We start from the raw sequence: 24,234 nt of genomic DNA on the forward strand, positions 1-24,234 counted from the left end.
CATTTACATCAACAAAGTGCAGCATCATTTTGTTAAGGGCACCTCATGAGGTACCGAATGTTAAGACACACAGGCTGTTTGCACCTGCGCCACAGGTCATACTTTGCCCACCAACAATTGTATGAGGTGGTGCTTTCATTATTACCACCAGAAGTGGAGGACGCGGTGGTGGTGGCTTTGATATTCTGACAGTGGCAGCACATTGTATAGTTGCTTCCTTTTGTCTTTGGCTATTGCATTTGTTGTAACATTTTAAGAATATCTAGTATCAAGCTGTATGTTATTTCATGAATAAAGGAATTATCTTCGGAACTTTGCAACTTTTTTTTGCTACCTTCATTGTTTTCTTTTTTCTGCTCCACTTGGGTAACTTTGTTTCATTTTTAAATCATTAACTTGTTTTTTTGTAGTACATACTGGTATGTAATTGACCTTGCAACACTACAAGCTTCTTTTCTTAGCCAAGTTGTAAGTATACTGTATGCTGCATCCCTAACAATAAACAATGTGTCACCAAGGACATTAATGCCCCCCTGAATGAGAAGAAGAAAGCATTTAGGTCGAGTGAGAGGGAGTCTGTGAAGAGTTTACAGAAACCGCTGTCTGAAAAAATTAAAGAGGGGAGGGACGGCTATAGGAAGAAGCTGGTGCAAAAGCTGCAGCAGAACAACACCAGAAAGGTATGAAATAGCTAGAGGAGACTGAGGGCGATAGAGGAAAGGCCAATGGCCTTAACCAGTTTTCTAGCAAGTTTGACAACATGCCTTAGTTCTTCCTGCCCAGCAGCTCCACTTATGTGGCTGACAATGTACCTCTGGATACTACCAGTAGTGCATCATTTGCTCATTATTCCCAACCCAAACCCTCATTGTAGGGTAGGGGGGGTGTAGAATCTCTGTTTCCCCCGCCCCCCAACTTTCTGGATGAATCACCTCCACCCCTCTATTCTGTCATTGACGTTGGCACAAAAAGATCTTCCATCACCATTACTGAAGACCTAGTCATGAGAGAAATAAACAGACTTCATTCTGCCAAGGCAGTGGGCCCTGATGACATCAGTCCGTGGGTCAGAGGAGGCACATTCTTGTACAATAGGTGTTTTTTCTTTTTCTCTTAGGCAAAAACAAAATAAATAATACATGTAAAAGCCAAAAGATGAAGGTGCAATAGGCACCCGTTGTTGTGACTGGGATGATAATTGAAAAAGCAAATTTGCTTAATAATTCTGTAACAGGTTATTGTGATGGCTATCTATAGAATGTGGATATTTACCTGTCTGCAGAGTCATCTGCTTTGATGATCAGACTGCTTTGATTGGTATCTCATTAACATACAATATTGTGATACGGGTCTGCAGGCTTCCTTTGAAATGAACATGTTCTGGGAACATTGAGTTCTAATCAGCATACAGTGGTATACAGTATGTACTTCATGATAGCTGACAACAATACTACTGTTTAAACAAAGTAAATCGGTATGTACCATTTGTGATAGGCAACCAGGAACGCTGCCCCACTGGGATGCCTGGAGGAAGGAGGGACCGGGAGAGCGGCACTTCTCTTCCCTGGGCACCTGGACAGTCCTTGATCCCTGGGGGACAGCGCTTCCGGTACACCAGGAAGTGCTGACACACCAGGGATGGTGTACGCCCGGAGTGCTTCCGGGTGCAAGGGCAGCACTTCAGCCACACTGAGGAGTGCTGCCGGAAGTTCATCATCAGGCATCTGGAGCATATCCGGGGCATTATAAAAGGGGCCGCCTCACTCCATTCGGGGAGCTGGAGTCGGGTGGAAGAGGACGGACCTTGCGAGACAGAAGTGGAGGCGGCCCAAAGGACCAAGGACTGAGCAAACTGTAAATACGTTTGTAAATAGTAGTGGAATAAACGTGTGTGTGTGTTTAAACATCTGGAGTCATGTCTGTCTGTGGCCGGGCTAGCTATTACACATTATTTGATCGATCGTCATGATGATCTAGGCAGAGACTGAAGCAGTTATATACTTCTGGGTAGTGGGTGGTGTAGAGGAGATGGTCCACTGAGAACACTGTCAAGATCACTCGCGCGGAGCGCAGGAACTCACAGGGGATGAGGGTACATGGCTGACAAGACTCAAGCCACAAGGACAGTGACACCCACCTCTAGGGAGGAAGTAACAGCTTCACCAGAGAGACGCCACTTGTGGGTCCAGAGAGAGAGGGAAGACTCATGAGAGGACTCAAGGAAGCCTGCAGACTGGAAGCAAGGCATTCGAATGTTGTATGTCATAGTCATGAGGAACCCAGAAGTAAAAAAGAACACTCACTCCACGAGGGAGAGACGCCAACAGCAATTTGACAAGTTAGAAAGAATTCTGCTGGGAAGCAGGCATTTACAAACAGTGTTTCAGTGGGACAGCTGGAAGATTAATTGTTGTGGTAACACAGCACGCAACTGGGACTTTGCACCACCAAAGATTGTATCTTACACTGTTATGTTCTAAAGGACTTGGGGGGGGGGGAGGAGTCATGTGCTCTCTTTTAAAAGGTTCTTGCACTTTATATTTTTAGACTCTTATCTACTTCTGTCTTCTTGGAGGATTTTGTATTGTTTGCTGTAATACAAGTTACCATTGCTTTTCAAGAAATTGCAGCTGTCTTTCACTGTGTGTTTACTCACCGCTCAATTTAAAGAAACCTGTGTGCTATTATGTTTACATTTCAAGAGTTCCCAAACTGTTAATAAAACTGGGTGGCATAGTCAGATATTTTAACTGTATTCAGATTAATACATAAATCTAGAGAATCTAGAGATTCTGGTCAAGGAGGAGGCCTTGGAATAATTCTCTGTGACAAAAAGCAAATCACTTCTAAAAATGTAGGCAACTTCACATCCTTTTGAGGCATTCATTTTAAATTGTAAAACAGATTCCAACACAATTGTAGTGCTAGTCTACACAGGGCCACATTCATTGTTCATGACTTTGTTGATGAGGGATTTTAATGTACACATTGATGTCAAAACTGACACTTATAGCAAATGTTTTACTTATTTGTTAAATTCAGTATGATTTTGTCAGATTGTCAAAGATCCAACCCATAATCATAACCACACATTATATTTAACTTTAACTTACAAAGCTGAAATTCAAAATTTAAATATTACTCCATTAAATTAAGTTATTCCCGATCACTGCTTAATAACATTTGAGTTGGTTCTGCCCTTACCAATACACTCACAGATAAAGCAAAGGCAGTGTGACATCTAGATTGTTATTCTGCTTCAAAATTTATAGATACTTTGAAGTACGAGGGTGTTGTACCGTGTTAGCCATTATGAATGTAGTGAAAAGCCAAGCAAAATGACACCTTTTATTAGCTAACTAAAAAGATTGCAATATGCAAGCTTTCGAGGCAACTCAGGCCCCTTCTTCAGGCAAGATGATGTAAGGGGCTTAGTTGCCTCGAAAGCTTGCATATTGTAATCTTTTTAGTTAGCCAATAAAAGGTGTCATTTTGCTTGACTTCTCACTAGATACTTTGAGTAAGTCAAGTGTAATTTTCGAAAACCATTTAGATCAGTTAACATCAAATGTAAATATGGAAAACAACTTAGATCAGCTAACATCACATTATAATGTGACTTTGAGAGATGCTCTGGACCAGTGGCTCCCCTTAAAAAATGTGATCAAAGCACATAGAAACTCACCCTGGTTTAATGAAAACACTCAAGCTCTTAAATTAGAGTGTCCAAAACTGGAGCGCAGATGGAGAACAACAAAGCTGCAATCGTTCAAATTGCATGGACAGAGAGCGTTAAAAACTATAAAAAAAAAAAGCTTTCTTTAAAGCTCACTGAGACTACTATTCTAAAATAACAGATAACAATAATAATAATAATCCTTGGGTACTGTTTAAAACAGTGGATAATTTAACAACTGGGAATTCAGATCTATAGTGCAAAATACCAACAGACATTAGCAGTACAGACTTTATGAACTTCTTTAATGAGAAAATTAAAAATATAAGATCCCAGATCTCAGCATCACAGTGCAAACCGCATACTAGCCTGTCAGACCCTGTCTCACCTTGCATTCGACACTTTAGAAATTTTAATCCTGTAACAGAGCAGGAAGTCTTGACTTTAATTTCTAAAATGAAAGCTACTACTTGTTCCCTAGATCCAGTGCCAACAAAACTAGTAAAAAGCTGCTATGGATGTTCTTGCAGTGCCTATTCTTAACATTATTAATAGTTCATTATTGCATGGCAGAGTACCTGATGCACTTAAAGTGTCAGTCATCAAACCATTACTTAAAAAGTCAGACCTAGACCCACACATAATTAATAACTATAGACCCATTTCAAATTTACCGTTTCTCTCTAAAATACTTGAAAAAGTAGTCGCCAGTCAGCTTCAGTCACACCTTATGCATCACAATTTATTTGAGAAATTCCAGTCTGGTTTCCGCACTGGTCATAGTACAGAAATGGCACTAAAGCGTGTTGTAAATGACATTCTGATATCCTCTGATGAAGGAAACTCCACTGTAATTATGTTGTTAAAATTAAGCTCAACATTTGACATCATTGATTATTTTATATTACTGCACAGGCTACAAAATGATGTTGGGCTTACAGGCACTGTGCTCGCTTGGTTTAGTTCTTATTTATCAAATTGATTCCAGAATGTACAGAAATGTGCTGACAGTACTCCATCATTATCCAAAGAAGTGAGATATGGTGTCCCACAAGGTTCAGTACTGGGACCTTTACTGTTTTTACTTTATATGCTTCCACTGGGATCTATCATTGGAAAACATAATGTTAATTTTCATACGTACGCAGATGACACCTTTCTTTTAGATCAAATGAAGTTTCTCTGATGTTGCCTTTAATTATTTGTGTTAGTGAATTAAAGGAGTGGAAGGATGAGAACTGCTTGTCTTTAAATACAGATAAAACAGACATGTTAATTGTTGGAAGGAATGACGCTGATCGGAACAATATTTTGTCATCATTTAACTCAGTTGGAATCACCATTAATTTTACTGAATTAGCCTGCAATCTAGGAGTTATCTTTGAATCTAGCATGCCATGTAAAGCGCACATTAGAAAGTTGTCTAAATCATGTTTCTTCCATCTAAAAAATGTTGGGAAATTAAGGCGTTTTCTAAATAAGTGGGATTCTGAGAAATGAATTCATGCATTTATTTCTAGTAGGATTGACTACTGCAATGCGTTGTTCGCTGGATGTTCAAACTGCTCTTTATACAGCTTCCAATTAATCCAAAATGCTGCTGCAAGAATTATTACAAGAAGAAGAAAATACGAACACATAACTCCAGTTCTTAAATCCTTACACTGGCAGGGCAGATTTCAAAATCCTCCTTTTAACATATAAAGCCTTAAATAGCCAAGGCCACTTATCTGAACTTATTATGATCTTATCAGAGCGCACATTAAAATCTCAAGATGCCGGTCTGCTTATGATTCCAAGGATTAATAAAATAACAATGGGAGGTCGAGCTTTTACTTACAGGGCCCCTAAACTGTGGAATGTTCTGCCTGCTACTATAAGAGATGCCCCTTCAGTCTCAGCTTTCAAATCCCAGCTGAAGACTCACTACTTCAGTTTAGCATATCCTGACTAGAGCTGCTGATTAACTGTACAGACTTCATCTCTGTTGTTAGTCATTAGCACTAAAACATAAGTAACATGATAGTTATAATTTGTTACTAACCCTCACCTATTCTGTTTCTCTTCTCAGTGCTTAATTGTGGCACTTGGTGCCACTGCCCTACTGCCAAGTTGTTTTGCCTGCCTAAGGTAAAGTCTTCTCTGCTGGAGGATTGCAGGAATCTTCGGGTAAAGGGATTCTTTCATTGGATTGGCTTTCCCAGTAGTGACTCAGCTGTGGAATGGCCAATAGGGAAAAGCAGCTTGATGGCTGAGGTCTCCAGGACTCTAAACAAATTCAAATCATATTATGGGATATCATCTGCTGTTGAATTCTGCTCTGTACTTGTAATGTTTCTATTGCACTATTATATTGTACTGAGGATTACTTGTGCTCTGTTCTGTGTATTGTATTGTATTTAGCCCCCTTTTTTGACTCACCTATCTGGAAAGTGGTCTCTCTTTGAACTGCCTTTCCTAAGGTTTCTTCCATTTTTTCCCTACAAGGGTTTTTTTTTTAGTTTTTCCTTGTCTTCTTAGAGAGTCAAGGCTGGGGGGCTGTCAAAAAGCAGAGCATGTTAAAGCCCATTGCAGAATTCCTTATGTGATTTTGGGCTATACAAACATAAATTGTATTGAATTCTATTGTATTGTATTATGACCTAGACACCTGTCACACATGGGTGCTTAAGGTCTGCACCCCATAGCTTTGTGGAGTATTTTTAAGGATTTCAATATGAACCTAATTATTCAAAAGGTGCAAGGGCTGTAGAAATCATCTTGTCTGGTTCCTTTACCAAAGAAGGCCCATCTGATTACAGGTCAGTGGCACTCACCGCACACATAATTAATGTTTTTGAGAGACTGGTTCTGGAAATACTTTGCCCCTGCTTTGCATTGGTCTGCATTGGATTCCATCCAAGAGAGGACTGGGATGGAAGATGCCATCATCTACCTGCTGCACCATGCCTACAGTCACATAGACAGGCCAGGAGGAACTCTTAGGATTATGTTCTTTGATTTCTCATGTGACTTTAACACCATCCAACCTCCGAGACTGATGCATAAGCTCTCAGCAATACAGGTGGATGCTCCCTTAGTTTTGTGGATCAGAACATAGGAAGGTAGAGGACAGTTTTGTTGACTGGTGTGAGCTGAATCAGTTGCAGGTCTGCACCAGTAAAACTAAAGAACTGGTGGTGGATTTGAGAAGATCATAATCTCCTGTTACTCCCCTGTCTATTAGGGGTTTGGACGTGGAGATTGTTCAGGACTACAAGTATCTGGGGGTTCATATATGAACAGTAAGCTAGACTGGTCACTCACTGGCCATATATAAGAAGGGTCAAAGTAGGCTGTATTGCCTTCAGATCCTTCAGGGTCTTCAACACTATGCTGCTGAGTGTGTGCTTTGCCAGTGCCCCAGTGTGGGGGTAGCATGAAGGTGGCTGACATTGAGGCTTAACAAACTGATTCAGAAGTCTGGCTCTGATTGGTTTCGTCCGTTTATAGGAGATGGACGTCTGAAGCAGAGCTCCGCTAGCAGCGGCTTTATTTTCCCACGTATTTCATATTATTTAGAGGTATCTTGTATTTAACCCGACCAAGGAACTTCCACTACAATATACAAGCATGAGTAACAAGAAGAAAAGTCAGAAAGAACCAGAAAAGAAACTTAAAGCTGCATCAAAGTCCGGACAGACTTCCGGCCTGAGTGCAAGTGTAAGGTATGGCCTCACGGAGACTGACCTGGAACAGGCAGACGAGTGCGCAGAATTCCTGGGACCCCGCTCTATTGTATCATCTCCAGTCGAGAGTGAAAATGGGAGCGAAGGCGCAAGTGATATAGGTCGCGATGGATCGCCGATTTCTGAGGATCATTCGAGACTAGAAAGGGCTCTGCAGGACGTGCTCTCATCTACTCATCGCGAGCCTGTAACAGGAGCTGCATTTTCACTTGCGGAGCACGAAAGCCGAAGCGAACTGTCCGAACTGAAAGAGATGATCGCTACACAGAAAGAGATGATCGCTACACAGTCCATTGCCATGGTTACGGCCATGAAGGAGCTTAAGAAAGATAACACAAATGATCTTAAGAAGGTGGCCATTGAGCTCAAGAAGGATAACAAAGATAAGGAAACGCGTTTATTTAAACGTTTTGACGTGAACTTTAAAGCTATGTTGGAGAAATTAGTGGAACACATTGAAGAAACTAATTCCAAACTGAAAAGGCTTGATGATCATATTAATGGCGTTTCAGATCAGCTGGAAGACGTTAAGCAGGGACTCATGGCTCGAGTGGAAACAGCGGAATAACTGGCATCTAACGCCGATGAAAAAGCCACAGCTGCGAACTCGGAATGCAAAAAACTTGGAGACAGACTTGCAGCCCTGGAGGATGGGTGCAGAAGAAATAATATAAGAATTGAGGGTATACCTGAGAAACGAGAAAGTTCAAGCCCAGTGAAATTTGCAGTAGAATTACTGTCTAAAATAATTGGAGATGACTTTAAACTCGACATTGAGATAGCCACGGCTTATCGCACAAAGATACCAAGCGCCTTTAAACCTAGGTCTTTTATTGTCCGCTTCGAGCGACTAAGATGTAAGCTTGATGTGATGGCACTTCTCAGACACAAGCAAGAGATTATATTCGAAAATAATCTTATTCGTATTTTTCCCGACTTCTCACCATCAACAGCTGCAAAACGCAGATCCTACAACAACATTAAAAGGATGCTACGGAAAGCCGATATCAAATACAGCCTCTTGTATCCTGCCAAACTGAAAGTGGAAGTTCAAGATCGACATTATATTTTCTTCAGCAAAGAAGAAGCTGAAAAAGAACTAAAGAAGCTGTTTCCGACACTTTTTTGAAAGTTAATAAAGAGCCGTATTCTATCAAGGCACGGGAAGGACCTATGATCTGATCTCTGGATCCATGTTTAAAGAGACTGGTATTATAATTATACATCCCTTATTTTCTTTTTTTTTTTTTTTTTATCTGGACTTTATATGTTATATGTTTATGTTTTAATCAGAGTTATACAGTTATAGACGTGAGTGTGAAAATGTGGAAGTGATTAAAGTAGGATTCGTTTTATTTTTTTTTATTTTTTTTATTTTTTTTATTTTACTATACCTTAAAGTAGACTGTTTAACTTCATACCCTTGGTTTATTGCTTGTTCTACTATTTATACAATTACCATTATACTATTACAGTAGGAATTACCAGGTTTATCCTAGACTAGTTTTTAAAATCATTCCCAGGGTTGTTTTTTTTTTTTGGTTTTTTTTTTTTTTAATCTTAATATCTTAACTTAAAAGCGCTGAAGATTATTTCAAGCTTAAATATTGTTAATGAGAACATTTTTGGCAGATAGTATTAAGAATTTAACTGCAAAAGATATCTCTGTTTTAATTCTGTAACGCCGCTGCAGGGTGGGGTTTGTTTTGTTTTGGACGTGCTCTGTCTCTTCGTATGTCAGAGGACTGGAACATCGCGAAGTGGGATCTAGCCTCATGTGGGGAGGCAAAATGGGGGGGTGGGGGGATAAAGGGGGGAGAGAAGGAGAGCAGGTTATATCTAATCTATTCTTGTAATTCTTATAATTATAAATATCAATGCAACAATGGCTAAAATGCAATAACTCATGGGGAATCTTGAAACTAAGATTAAAACTGCCATATTACCAATTAAAACTATAAATGACATTAAAAACTCAGAATCAATGTCTCCATGATGGGACAGTTAACTTTGTGAGCTGGAATGTTAAAGGCCTGAATCACGAATTAAAGGGAAAGAAAGTATGCTCTCACCTAACAGGCTTAAACGCTAAAATAGTATTTTTACAGGAGACCCACTTACTAACCAAGGATCAGTTCAGATTACAAAAAGACTGGAATGGCCAAATGTTCCATTCTAGCTTTATAAAGAAAACTAGAGGGGTGGGAATTCTCATACATAGTACAGTTCCATTTGTAGCATCAGAGGTAGTGTCGGACCCTGAAGGGAGATATGTGAATGTCATGGGCAACTTATATAACAGTAAAATGATTTTGATAAATGTTTATGCACCCAATGTTGATGATAAGGAATTCATGCAAAATCTATTTGCATCCATTCCCAATGTGAACACTCATAAAATTAAAATGGCTGGGGACTTTAATTGTGTTTTAAATCCACTCTTAGATAGGACTCCTGTGACAGGGGGGACGACATCTAATACTGCAAAGATAATTACACAGTTTTTAAATGATCACAACTTATCAGACCCCTGGAGGTTTCTTAACCCAAACTCAAGAACATATTCGTTCTACTCACCAGTGCATTATAGCTACTCAAGAATTGATTATTTTTTTATAGATAATAATTTCCTGCCTACAATTAAATCATGCAAATATGACACAATTGTTATCTCTGACCATGCCCCTCTAGTCTTGGAGCTAAAATCATTAAGCCCCTCACACTCACCTCGCAGATGGCGTCTTAACCCTCTTTTATTGGCAGACGAGAACTGCACAGAATTTATATCCAAACAAATCAGCTTCTTCCTAGAGACAAACACCTCCACAGAGGTTTCTGCAGGAACACTCTGGGAAACTCTAAAGGCCTTCTTAAGAGGCCAGATTATTTCATATCTTTCCCATAGAAATAAATTAGAAACCAAGAAAGTGTCAGAGCTAAGAAATGAAATTACTAGAATAGATGAAGAACAAGCCAGGCGTCCAAGTGAAGCTCTTCACAGGAAAAGGCAGGCCCTGCATACAGAACTTAACATCTTAACAACTAAAGAAACTGAACAACTTATTTATAAGTCTAGACAGCATTACTATGAACACGGAGAAAAAGCTAATAAGTTTTTAGCTCAACAAATTCATAAACAAGAAGTTCACAATGCAATACCAGTAATCACCAACAAGAATGGAGAAGAAATCATCGACCATAATAAAATAATGCACACATTTAGAGATTACTATAAGTCTTTATATTCCACTGAGCCCAAAGAAGACAACACGCAATCTAATGCATTTCTGGATAATTCACAAATACCACAAATAGATGCTTTAAGTGCTGAGGAACTGGATAAACCTCTAACGCTAACAGAATTACTAGACGCTATAAAGTCACTACAAAGCGGGAAATCATCAGGTCCTGATGGTTACCCCGTAGAGTTTTATAAGAAATTCTCCACTCAGCTAGCTCCACTCTTATTGGCAACATTTACAGAAGCTAAAGACCACCAAATACTACCTCAAACATTTCGACAAGCATTAATCACCGTCTTTCCTAAACAAAATAAGGACTTGTTACAATGTGCATCATATAGACCAATTTCACTCCTGAATAATGATGTTAAGATACTCTTAAAAATCCTAGCTAGAAGGATGGAGAAAGTGCTGCCCTCGGTAATATCACAAGATCAAACTGGATTTATTAAAGGCCGACATCTATCTTCAAATCTCCGACGCTTGTTTAATGTTATATATTCACCAGCAAAATCAAACACCCCAGAGATATTACTATCATTAGACGCAGAAAAGGCATTTGACATGATCGAATGGAATTACCTTTTCACTGCATTGGAGAAATTTGGGTTTGGCCCGAATATTTGTGCTTGGATCAAACTACTGTATACCAGTCCAGAAGCTTCAGTTTGTATTAATAACATTTGCTCAGACTACTTTAAACTAGAACGTGGTACCAGACAAGGATGTCCCTTGTCGCCACTGTTGTTTGCAATCGCTATTGAACCACTGGCGGTTCACTGCCGAAATTCTTATCAGATAAAGGGGATTGTCAGAGAAGGACTGGAACAGAAAATTTCTCTATATGCAGATGATATGGTCTTATATATATCTGACCCAGAAAACACTGTCCCTGTTGTTTTAACAGCACTAACAGAATTTCAAAAGATATCTGGTCTTAGAATTAATCTGAATAAAAGTATACTCTTTCCAGTGAATTCACAAGCATATAATATTAGATTAGACACCCTACCTTTTACCATAGCAGATCAGTTTAAATACCTAGGGGTAAATATCACAAGTAAACATAAAGCTCTTTATCAACAAAATTTTGGCGTCTGTATGGAAAAAATTAAGCAAGACTTGCATAGATGGTCAACTCTTCATCTCACTCTAGCCGGAAGAATTAACATTGTTAAGATGAATATCCTTCCTAAACTTCTCTTTTTATTTCAAAACATTTCAATATATATCAATAAATTGTTTTTTAAACAGTTAGATTCAATAATAACCTCATTCATTTGGAACTCAAAACACCCACGTATCCAAAGAGCGACCCTACAAAGACCTCAGGCAGAAGGTGGCATGGCTTTACCTAATTTTCAGTTTTATTACTAGGCAGCAAACATACAAGCCATAAAAACCTGGACACAAATAAATGAACATACACAGGCTTGGTCCGCAATAGAAGTAAAATCCTGTAGTACTTCTTTATATTCCCTGCTCTGCTCTCCAATAAATGAAAGTTATCGCAAATATACTAATAACCCAATTGTGCTTTACTCACTCAGAATATGGAACCAAATTAGGAAGCATTTTAAGATGGAAAATCTTTTATCAGTGGCACCTCTGCAAGAGAACCACCTCTTTCAACCTTCGCAAGTATATCCAGTTTTTAATACCTGGAAAAGTTTTGGGATTAAAATGCTCAGAGATCTTTATATAGACAACATATTTACATCTTTTGAACAATTATGTTCAAAATTTAACCTCCCAGCTACACATTTCTTTTACTATCTTCAAATTAGAAATTTTGTTAAACAGAAATTGCCCGATTTCCCCCACCTTGCACCCTCCACAATGCTGGAAAAAATACTGCTCAATTCCGAGGAAACAAACACTATTTCCGCAATATATAAAATCTTATTAGAGTCCCTACCTTTCAAAGATCCAAGAGGACATTGGGAAGAAGATCTCTTAATCAATATATCAGAAAAGAAGTGGAAGGTAGCAAAGCAGAGAATTCACTCGAGTTCTATATGTGCAAAGCATAGAATTATTCAACTAAAAATTATATATCGAGCTCATCTGTCTCGCTTAAAACTGTCTAAAATGTTTCCAGGCCAGGATCCAACCTGCGAGCGCTGCAACCAAGCTCCTGCCTCACTGGGTCACATGTTCTGGGCCTGCACCAAACTAACATCATTTTGGACAAAAATTTTTAAGTGCCTCTCAGACAGCCTTAGTATCACAATCCCTCCTAACCCACTAACAGCTGTGTTTGGTGTCCTTCCAGATGGACTGGAATTGGAGAAGGACAAGCAAACGGTGATTGCATTCACTACACTCTTGGCACGCAGACTTATTTTGTTAAATTGGAAGAATCCTAATTCTCCTCTTATAAGTCAGTGGGAAACCGATGTTTTATATTATTTGAAATTGGAAAAAATCAAATTTTCAGTTAGAGGATCTGTACAAAATTTTTTCAAAACATGGCAAGATTTAATCAATAATATTTTAGAATAAGAGAATTAACTATTATTGCATTTAACTCCCTTCTCCATCTCTTATTTATATAGATATTTACTTCTCCCCTTCTTTTGTCTAATGTTGCCTTATTAAAAAGCTTAAAGCAATTTTCCTTTAGCTAAGCTCTCCTTCTCAGGGGTGGGGTTTGATTTGTCTTCAAATTTGTTGGGTTATAAATTGATCTGTTTGTATGGAATGATTACAATGAAAATTAATAAAATAAAAATATTAATTAAAAAAAAAAAAAAAAAAGAAAAAAAAAAAAGAAGTCTGGCTCTGTGATTGGAGAGAAACTAGAAGACTTGAAAACAGTGGCGGATCGGAGAATCTTATCTAGACTTCAGTCTACTATTGAAAATGCTAATCACCCACTTCATAGGATTATGGTTGAACAGAGGAGTGTTTTTAGCGTTAGACTGACTAGCATAAACCGCTCCACTGAACGTCAAAGAAAATCCTTCCTCTCCACAGCCATCAGACTCTAAAACTCCTCTTCCAGTCACTCAATTACACTATAAGCTGTTCCCTCTTTCCTTAATGGATCTCCCAGAACATATTTCAATTATTTAGATGTGCAATACCTCATCTGTTGCTTGTCTTATATATAATTTTTTTGCTTTTCAGAAAATGTAATATTTCATTTACATCTACAATATTATTTTGTGAAATACTTTCAGCTTGTGCCTTTGTTTATTTGTATAGTTGTAACATTAGTAATTTCCTTCAGAATTAATCAAGTAATTCTGATTACTATTTCATGCTCCCCGCAATAGCGTGGCAATAACAAGGAATAGTCCATTGTAGTCTGGCCTGAATGGGGGAAACCCACATTGACAGAAGGCTGATGAAAATAACAGCTATAACCACGAGTTTAATATATTTGAAAATAAAAAAAAGTCAAAAATGCATTTTGTCATGGGGCCCTGAGCTACTATTGGGCAGTAGGCACTTGCCTACCCTTGCCTAATGGTTACGTCCACCCCTGGGTGCTATATGGTGTTCTGTCCCATTGTTCTTTATATGCCTTAACTTTGTTTTTTGTTACTTTTAACTTTTCATCGTTACAACAACAGACTTGCTTGTTTCAGCTGCTGCTCAGCTACCGCTTTCTGCCTCATCTCTCCTTTCTTCGCCAGCACTAGTTTTGAATACAAATAACCAAACAAGTGAAAGAGAACAAGTATAAGTATCAAGTAACTTTTTAAAAATGCTTTCTAAACATTCAGCTACTTTTGCTCCTTTGCAGGTAAAAAAAAAGCAAAAAACCCTTCTAAAGGGGAAAAAAAACTTTTAAAATTCCTGCACAACCAACAAACAAAGTTTTTAGGAGCAAAATTTATGTTTTAATTAACTCTCAGCACTACTTCCACTTTCACTTCAACCCGCAAAGATGACATCAGCACATCAGTACGTCTCTCCAATCAAAATGTGCTCGATTAGTTCTACTCATGGTGCCAATAAAGTGTGCATTGATTAGGAAGGAAAGAAGGAAGCCTTTATTATCATTGTGCCAGTAAAAGCTCCATCTGTAAATGGTGCAACTACAACAAACAATGATAAACAAATAATACTGTATAAAGAAGCACACATCCTATAACAAATAAATGCCATACATAAATAAATAAGGGATGGAAATTATTATCCACTAAAGTTATTTCCTTAGATGCTGGTATAAAAAAACAGTTCTATGAGTTTTTAAAATGTAAAATTTTGATGGCTCTAGGGTAAAAACTATTTGTAAATCTTTTTGTACTACTTTTAATACTCTTGAACTGGCAGCTAGAGGGCAGTAGTGTGAACAATGGGTGGCCAGGATGTGAAGGGTCTTTAATGATTTCCCTGGCTCTGCGGAGGCATTGGGCACTGCAGATATATTCCAGAGAAGGTAAAGAGCAGCCAATGATTCTCTCTGCTGTGGATATTACCCTCTACAGAGCTTTCCTGTCTGCTGCTGTACAGCCAGAATACCATATTGAAATACAGCATGTTAAAACACTCTTAATGGTTGAGCAGAAGAAGGTCAACAGCAGCTTCTCCTTCATTTCCACTTACTGGAGAAGTCTCCGGAAATGCAGTCACTGCTGGGACTTTTTGACCACCGCCAGAATGTTTGCTGACCAGGACAGGTCCTCAGAAATGTAAGTTCCCAGGAACTTAAAGGAGGTGACCCTTTCTACCAGGTCTCCATTGATGTATAGAGGGACTGGCTCAGCTCTGTCCATCCTGAAGTCAGTGGCCATCTCTTTAGTTTTGCGGGTGATGAGTGAGAGATTGTTCCTGGAGCACCACACTGACACCTTCTGCACCTCATCCCGGTATGCTGACTCATCATCACTGTTTATAAGACCTACCATAGTGGAGTCATCAGCAAAGTTGGTGATAATGTTGTTGGAGTAATTAAATGTGCAGTCATAAGTGCCCTCTCCCCTTTCCCCTCCCCTCCCTGATGGACATTTACACCTACCGCTGCCTCAGCAGAGCAAAAAACATCATCAAGGACAGCTCCCACCCTGACTCTGATCTGTTTGACCTGTTGCCCTCAAGGAGGCGCTACAGGTGCATCACAACAAGGACAAACAAACTCAAGAACAGTTTTTTCCCAAAAGCCATAACCATTCTAAACTCACACATGCACTGACTACACAGTCTAACACCCCAACCCCTGGACTTCCTTCTATCCATCAACTGTGCAATATCCAATATCTAAATGGTACTGATAATAACTGTGTAATATCTGTATACTGTACAATATCATTACTTTCAGGGTCCAACATCCACTACTCACTGCACATGATCATCATTATTGTGCAATATTTAAATTATGTGCAATAACCCAGTAGTGCAATAGTTATTTATTCTTTCCAGTATTTAAATAATGTGCAATAACTTGATTTAGTATTGTATATAACGTCGCAGAACTTTTTTTGCAACATTTTGCACCATTTGTTTATTTGTTTATTTACTTGTTGTGTTCTACATATATGTATGCACTGAAGGAGCTGCTTTTAATCTCAATTGTACATGTGTATAGTGACAATAAAAGGCATTCTATTCTATTCTATTCTATAATGGGCATAGAGAAGTGGGCTCAGTACATAGTCCTTAGAGGAGCTGGGGCTAAGTGTGTGGGTGGAGGAGCTGTGGGTGCCAATTCTAACAATTTGTGGGCGGCTAATAAGGAAATCTGTTATCAAAGTTCAGACAGAGGGGGCAAAGTTCAGGTTATGCAACTTATCGATTAGTATGCTAGGCATGATTGTATTAAACGCCGAGCTATAATCGACAAACAGCATCCTTACATAGGTCCCTGAGTGTTTCAGATGGCTCATCACTGTATTTGACCTATAAGTAAACTGGTGAGGATCAAAGGTGGGAGGGAGGCTGGCCTTAATGTCTTTTAAAACATTTCATGGCTATTGACATCAGTGCAATCGGTCTGTAGTCATGAAGGTTATTGATGACTGACTTTTTAGGGACAGGGATGATAATAGCTGACTTAAGAAAAGGGGGCTGTGACAGTGACAGATTAAATAACTTAATATGGACTCCTGCCCACTGGCCAGCACAAACTTTAAGTACCATGACAAGTATGCCGTCTTGTCCAGCAGCTTTCCTCGTATTCACCGTCTTGAGCACCCATCTCAGATTTAGTTCATCTACCAATGAGCCATCAGCACAGATCGGTCCCTGGCACATGCCATGGGCTGTCTGTCAAATGGGCCTCTACCTTGTTCTTGTAGGCCATCTTGGCACTTTTGATGCCTATCCTCTGATTTCCTCTTGTTGCACTGTACTGGGCCCTATCCCCTGACCTAAAAGCAATGTCTTGGGATCTCAACAGAGACTGAACTTCACTGGTCATCCATGGTTTTTAGTTGGGGTAGACCCATATGTGTTTATCCACTGTAAAAAAAACGTAATATTGCATAATACAGTTTCTTTGTGCTCCTATAAGTCTTATTGTTCAAATATGGACCATTCTGTGTATGCAAAACAGTCCTGTGGTTGTAAGAGGGCTCCCTCAGGCAAGGTTTTGATAGTTTTCATGGTTGGCTTGATTTTCCACTGGAAGGGAATGTATGCTGGGATGAAAAGAAGTGAGAGATGGTCAGACAAGCCTAAATGTGACAGAGGTAGAGCTCCTTTCGGTTGGAATAAACACGGTCCAGCATGTTCTTCCATGTGGTGGAAGACTGTACATATTACATGAATTTGGGAAGAACATTCTTTAGGCATGCTTGAGTGAGGACATGAAAGTGTGATGCCCTATCCACATTAATAAAAGGACAGGTGTCTGTGTGTTCGCCTGGTTGCTATGTCTCTATTGTATGTCATCCGGTATGGGGTTCGTACAAGCAGTGCTAATGTATGTGATGCACCATCTGTTGAAATGAAAAACACAATGCATTTTATTATTACATTCATTACAAAATACATCCCAGTAGATGGTGCATTGCAAACATTAACACTGATTATGTCTAACAACTGAGTAATTGCAACTTCAATTTTACTTTCGGAAGCAAAAAGAAGTCACAGCAAGCAAGATGTGGCAAATGTTGGGGGGTGCAAAGCAACAGGTACATTATGGTCAAAAGCTCTATGACTGATAACACAGTATATGCAGGTGCGCTATCACGGTGTGAAATGCAATTTCAGATTCCTACTTCTATGGATGCTTCAGAGGTTCAGTGTAATGTCACTAATTAACAGTCTGTTCATTGTGAACAAACTCCTTATGAGCATCTCCATCAGTGTCAAAAAACACAATCATCATTGTCTCTTGAAAATCTATATAAAAAGTTACAACGTCATCTAAATGATTGTAGAATAAACAGCAGAAATACACAATCGATCAACTCAGAGTGATGCCACTCAACAGGCGATCTGATTAACCAGACTTGTAACCACACAATCCCTAACCTCATATTTGCTAACTACACCCTACTCAATGTATTTTTACAGAGACTACTTAAATATTACAACCAACACAACATGTATGCCTTGGGAGGTTGGAGGAAAACTTGAGTGTGCCTCACACAAATAAAAAAAATGTATGTACACAGAGGGAGAATGTGGAAAACTGCACATAGACAGGCACTGAGCCCGGTTCAGAGTACGCACTCTTCATGTCTTTCCATCAGTCATTCAATGGCAAAGCATTACTAGAAAATACGATCAGCATATACACCTTGATTGTTCAGGAAGTTTCCAAATGAGCAGCAAGACTCAACCACAGCGGATAATACTGCAAACAAGGCCACAACCTGTGCCTTTAAACATACATACTTACTTTTGACACAGGTCAACAGAAAAAGTTTCTTGAAAGTCAAAGTGAAAACCGATCTTTACAAAGTGGTCTAAATTAATTACAAATATAAAATAATTGATCACGTAAGTGTTCACCCCTTTTAAAAGGACACACCTAAATCATCACTGGTGTACCCAATTGGTTTCAGAAGTCACATAATCAATTCAATGGAGATCACCTGTCTGGAGTTTCAGTTGATTGTAAAACTTATGGTGAGTCAGTATGTTGGCCTAACCTCCACAATGCACTCCAGGGCACTCCATGAAAAGGTGATTGAAAAGCAGGAGATTGAGAGAAGCAAATATCCAAATCCCTGAATATCCCTTGGTACCTAGTTAATTCAGTCATTAAAACTCGAAAAGACTATGGCACAGCTATTAATTTGCCTAGAGCAGCTCGTCCATGAAAAAGGATTAATTGTGCAAGTAGAAGGCGAGTGAAGGAGGCCACCCAGAGACCTATGAGAACTCTAAAGGAGATACAGGCTCCAGTGACTCGGATTGGAGTGACCATGGAGGTAAAAACAGACAGCAAGAAAGACACTGAAAAAAGGAAAACAAACATGTGACATCTCAGTAGAAGGCACATGGGAGACTCTGGAGTAAGCTGGAAGAAGTTTATCTGGTCTGATGAGACCAAAATGGAGCTTTTTAGCCATCAAAGTAAATGCCCTGTTTGAACACTTCACATTATGAAAAACAAGCCATCCCTGCTATCAATCATGGTGGTGGCAGCATCGTGCTGTAGGGATGCCTCTCTGCAACAGGCTCTGGAAGGTTTGTGAGAGAAGGTGGTAAGATTAATGAAGAATATACAGGGAACTCCTGGAGGAAAACCCAAGGCAGTCTACAAGAAACCTGTGCCTTGGAAGAAGAAGCCTAAAGCAAAGCTACACTTGAATCACTTAAAGACAACAATGTTAATGTCCTGGAGAGGCCGAGTCAGAGTCCAGATCTCAATCCCATTAATAATTTATTCCTGGACTTGCTAAAAAGGCTGTTCACTCACAATCGGCATGCAAACTGACAGAGCGTAAGCAGTTTGCAAAGAAGAATGGGGAGAAATGTCAGTGTCCAGATGTGCAAAGCTGACAGAAAGGGACCTGTGCATAAGATTCAAGGCTGTCATGGCTGCCAAAGGCACATCTACTAAATGCCGACTTGAAAAGAGTCAATACTTATGTGATCGATTACTTTGTGATTTATTTCTGTAATTAATTTAGACCACTTTGCAGAGAACTGAATTCATTTTTCTGTTGGTCAGTGTCAAAAATGCCACTGTTATTCAATGCTTTATAACAATAAAATGTGAAAACTTCCAGGGGGGGGTGACCACTTTTTTATAGGCCCCGAATTATGCAGAAACCAATCAGTGAAATACCTATTGCCATTTACTATTTTTTCTTGATATTGCATGAGCAGAAGTTACTGTTGATTGTATCTTCCACAAAACATTAAGCTGTCCACGTGAATAAATGACTTGCAGTTAGCACAGGGTTTAGGGCAGGGGTAGGCAACGTCGGTCCTGGAGTGCCACAGTATGTGCAGGTTTTTGTTCCAACCCAGTTCCTTAACGAGAACTCAATTATTGCTGATGAAGCACATATTGCTTAAGTGACATTTTAATGCTTCATTTTAGTGGTCTCGCTTGTTAAGGTTCTCCAACCTTAATTGCTTATTTCAATCTTAAACTGCTACACTCAGTGTTTTAATTGCTCTTTATTAGCAATAAGATGTAAAACAGGGGTAGGCAATGTCGGTCCTGGTGAGCCGCAGTGGCTACAGGTTTTCATTCAACCCAATTGCTTAATTAGAAACCAATCATTGCCAATCTCAGACCTTATTTAATTTTATGGCTTGTTAGTCTGTGCAATGTAAGGCTTTTATATCGTAGATTTTTTTCCTTTCCAAGGATATCATCCAAATGATTTGAAGCCTAAAACAGATCATTTTCAGTCTGTCACATTTTTCTATTAAGTGTTTTATTAAATCAAACCGTGCATGATGAACACACACAGATGTAATTGGAAAAAAGCTAGCTGGAGAACTGCTGGCTGCTTTGTCTTTTACATCTTATTGCTAATAAGGAGCAATTAAAACACTGAATGCAGCAGTTTAAGATTGAAATAAGCAATTAAGGTTGGAGAACCTTAACAAGCGAGACCACTAAAATGAAGCATTAAAATGTCACTTAAGCAATATGTGCTTCATCAGCAATAATTGAGTTCTCGTTAAGGAACTGGGTTGGAACAAAAACCTGCACATACTGTGGCACTCCAGGACCGACGTTGCCTACCCCTGGTTTAGGGGATTCCCATGCTGACACATTTGTCATTAATTAATGACACCCATGCAAATTGGCTATATTTTATTAATGTTTTAGGAAAAAAATACAAAATCAAACTGATGAAAAGTCATCTTCAGTCTACAATCATGCCTTTACTCCACCGGCTGCAACTATGGTTTCTCCAGTTATGTAGCTGGCATCATCAGAACATAAGAAAGAGATCACTCCAGAAATCTCCTTGGGTTCACCCATCCTGTTAACAATCAGGAGGCCATCATTAGTATAACAGGAAAACAACAAGGCTCTCCAAAATACAAAAAAATGGCTTAATCTAGTGGTACATGTCAATGATGAACTTTAAATAATGGGAAAACAGATAAGCAGACAGAAGAGACTAAACTCTTCTCAGAATTAGTCCCTGCAACTTCCTAAATTCTCATGATATGTTTTTTAACAGCCCGTCTTACCTCTTCATGATTATTTTACTCAAACATTCCTCTTTGACACTTTCATTTTTCCACAACTGAAAACAGGAAGAAAATAAATTTGCAAATGCTCAAGAACAATTAAATGAAGCAAAGTGTTTTAAAAACAGGAAACTTACAATACCGCTGAAATTTGTTTTGATCAATCCTGGTGCCACACAGTTCACACGGATATTCGAAGGAGCCAGCTCAAGTGCCAGTGCCTTTGTCAGGCCCAACAAGGCTGTTTTACTAACGCTGTAGGGACCTAAGAACTGAAAAACATTTTCACATTATCCATATTACCCATAATGACTAAAAGAACATAAAGAGGGAAACTAATATGACACGTCATCTATTTAATACACACCTGTAAAGGATGAAGGCCAACAATCGAGGACACTATGACAACTGAGCCCCCACTGCATAACAGAAAAGAGAATTATTTACAAAAATTCAAAGGACTACCCAAATAAATATGATATCATTGTTTCATAACAACATCTGCATAAAGTAGTGAAGAAACCAACCCTTGTTTTTCCATATGTGGCGCAACCAGTTTTGTCAGCAGGAATGTAGCTTTGACATTGACATCCAAGATCTGAAGAACACAAAGTAAAGTAATGAAAGTGTTGAGCTCGTTGATACAGCTGGCATTGATATAAATCTGTAGTACACTGGACAATATTTAACAGGTTTTGAACTGGACTTTTAACTTTCTTGCGGTGGGTTGGCACCCTGCCCAGGATTGTTTCCTGCCTTGTGCCCTGTGTTGGGATTCAGCGGGTTGGAAAATGGATGGATGGACTTTTAACTTTCCATTCATCCATCCATCGTCTAAGCTATTACTAAGGCCCGACTCTAATTCAGCAGCATCAAGAGCAAGCCAGAAAGCGGCCATGGAATGGACTCCAGCCCACTGTTGGGCTCATTCACACATACACACACACTCATGGAGTTTTAAGGGCTCAGTTAAGGAAAATGAATGCCTTTGGGATATGGGAGGAAATCTGATGTACACAGAATAAAATTTACACAAACACAGGGATAATATGAATGATCCATGCAGATAGTGCCTCGTCCTGGCTTTAAACACAAGGCCATGGACTTTGGAGGCCTAAGCTCGATCTACAGTGATATCAGACAGGCCCGTTTAAATTCATGCAGGCCAAATAAGCAGAGCTATGTGCACAGTGTTGTTAAATTATAAAAATGCATTTGAATGGAAGACTACAAAAACATTACTTGTTCTATCATGTTAACACAGTAGGACTTTGCTTATGATCAGGTTAATGTGCCTCATCAGGAGAACTAATAGGCGGCACAGTCCTAAGCATTTCTGTCTCACTGATTTGGTCCCCAGCCTTTGTGATGCTGTATTGTATTAAGTAGGTGTGAGAACATTATTTTTTGATGATTGTAAAAACTGCAAAAGATTATTGTTTGCTGTTCTGCAGCATCTGTGAGTAAATGGCCTTAGAAAACATGTTACATTTCAGCATCCGCGTGACTGGGATTGCTGGTTGTAAACACCATTGAAAGACAGAGCACAGTCTACATGTGTATGCGGACAGGTAAATATTTGAGAAGTTACAATTTTCTAATTGTCTATTTGCTGAATCAATCTGCCCATAACAGGGATATGGGGGTCAGGGACTCGCACCCTATACAGTAATTACAGACTCACACTGTGATACTGCAGCTTACACATACACATGGGCTTATTATGTCAAATTAAATACACCAGCGTACCTACAGAAAAGCCATGCAAGCAAGATGAGATTGTGAAGAGGTGGGAAATGGACCCAGCTCCCTGTTCAAGAGATAATCATTTTCATTTGAAAGCTCAACTTTAATTAATATTTAATGTTGAAAGAAATCACTGTAACTATGACACTTAATGCCACTTTTTCAACATCATACTAATAAATGTAATACAAATATACAGGAAAGAGTACATTTCCATTGCATTTTTGCTTAACCTACAATGTCTCAATAAGTAATGATACTTTAGCCAAAATGTTTATTTAATGAACTGCAAACTTTGTGTCTGGCAGTCAAATTGTATTACTATCCCGTAGAAGTCAATCAGATTCAAATGAAAAAACACATTTGCACTAAAACTTGAACATGACAAACTTGGATTTTTTTGGCCTGTGATGGTGCAGGTTGGCTCCATACTACCAGTTCCCTCTGGGTGCCTTTTCAACCCACCACCACTGATAATGTACCCGAGGGATAACTCTAGGAGATGAGGACACCACACAAGGCAAAGTGAAGGTGTAAACAGTGGTCTAGTGCTTTTATTACAGTAAATCAAGCGAAGAGTGTTCAAATAGTGCAGTACTCTGTCCATGATACATATATATGTTCTGTGAGATTAAAAAAAATCAGAATTGAAATGAGTTTAAAATCCAAGAGCCATTGGGTCTTTAAAATTCGCAGCACCTAGAGAGCCCAGCACAACTCCTTCATCTCCTCAGCTCACCCATTGCTCGTTCAGTTGGCAGAGACTTCAGCAGCCACAGTCCACAACCACACAACCCCCATTTTAGTTGCCACAGACAGCACCAGCTAGACCACTCAGGGTCAGTTGTCCTCCCATCATCTTTCTCACTCGCTCCAGTATTCCTCAGATCCCTGGGGAGAACTCCACTGCAATCATCCTCACAGACCTTCCCTTTCTGTCTTGATCTCCAGTTTTCTCATGCAGGCTCATTCTTATAGGCTTCCATTGGTGCAGCGTCTCATTCGCGCACCACAGGAAACAAATGAAGCAATTAATGCAGACTGCACCCTCACGTGCAGGGGCGTCTCGCCCCAATTACTACATCAACTCATCACAGCTACATGAGCACGCACACCCACAGAGAATGAGCCAGCCGATTAATTATTTATTAAAAATGGATTCCTGATTATTAAGCTGTGGACCTGCCATACCGCATACAGCCCCCTTAAGCCACTAGTTGCACTGAAAGGCTCCACAACCAACCCCATACATCTAGTGGCACAGGGCCCCAGC

The 24,234-nt window shown here is 39.3% G+C and overlaps 2 protein-coding genes and 1 long non-coding RNA gene across 4 annotated transcripts in view; 1 reads left to right on the top strand and 2 right to left on the bottom strand.

Annotated features, from left to right (window-relative positions):
- LOC127526571 (uncharacterized) overlaps positions 1–24,234 on the top strand; it is a 463,174-nt gene that overhangs the window by 201,528 nt on the left and 237,412 nt on the right. The gene's annotated exons all lie outside the window — the stretch shown is intronic.
- Positions 1–24,234, bottom strand: part of LOC114645859 (junctophilin-4-like) — a 188,118-nt gene that overhangs the window by 122,714 nt on the left and 41,170 nt on the right. The window lies entirely within an intron of this gene.
- The window catches only part of LOC114645860 (dehydrogenase/reductase SDR family member 4-like), a 28,458-nt gene continuing 25,038 nt past the window's right edge, over positions 20,815–24,234 (bottom strand). For both annotated transcript variants that reach the window (XM_028793733.2, XM_028793734.2), the window contains exons 5-9: positions 21,743–21,813; positions 21,583–21,634; positions 21,353–21,487; positions 21,216–21,271; positions 20,815–21,001 (exon numbers count right to left, since the gene is read on the bottom strand). In XM_028793733.2, the coding sequence (XP_028649566.1) occupies positions 20,893–21,001; positions 21,216–21,271; positions 21,353–21,487; positions 21,583–21,634; positions 21,743–21,813 (423 nt within the window). In that variant the 3' untranslated portion in view covers positions 20,815–20,892. The remainder of the gene's footprint in view (positions 21,002–21,215; positions 21,272–21,352; positions 21,488–21,582; positions 21,635–21,742; positions 21,814–24,234) is intronic.

The sequence above is a fragment of the Erpetoichthys calabaricus genome, chromosome 2 (assembly GCF_900747795.2).
Source record: "Erpetoichthys calabaricus chromosome 2, fErpCal1.3, whole genome shotgun sequence".
Classification (NCBI taxonomy): Eukaryota; Metazoa; Chordata; class Cladistia; order Polypteriformes; family Polypteridae; genus Erpetoichthys; species Erpetoichthys calabaricus.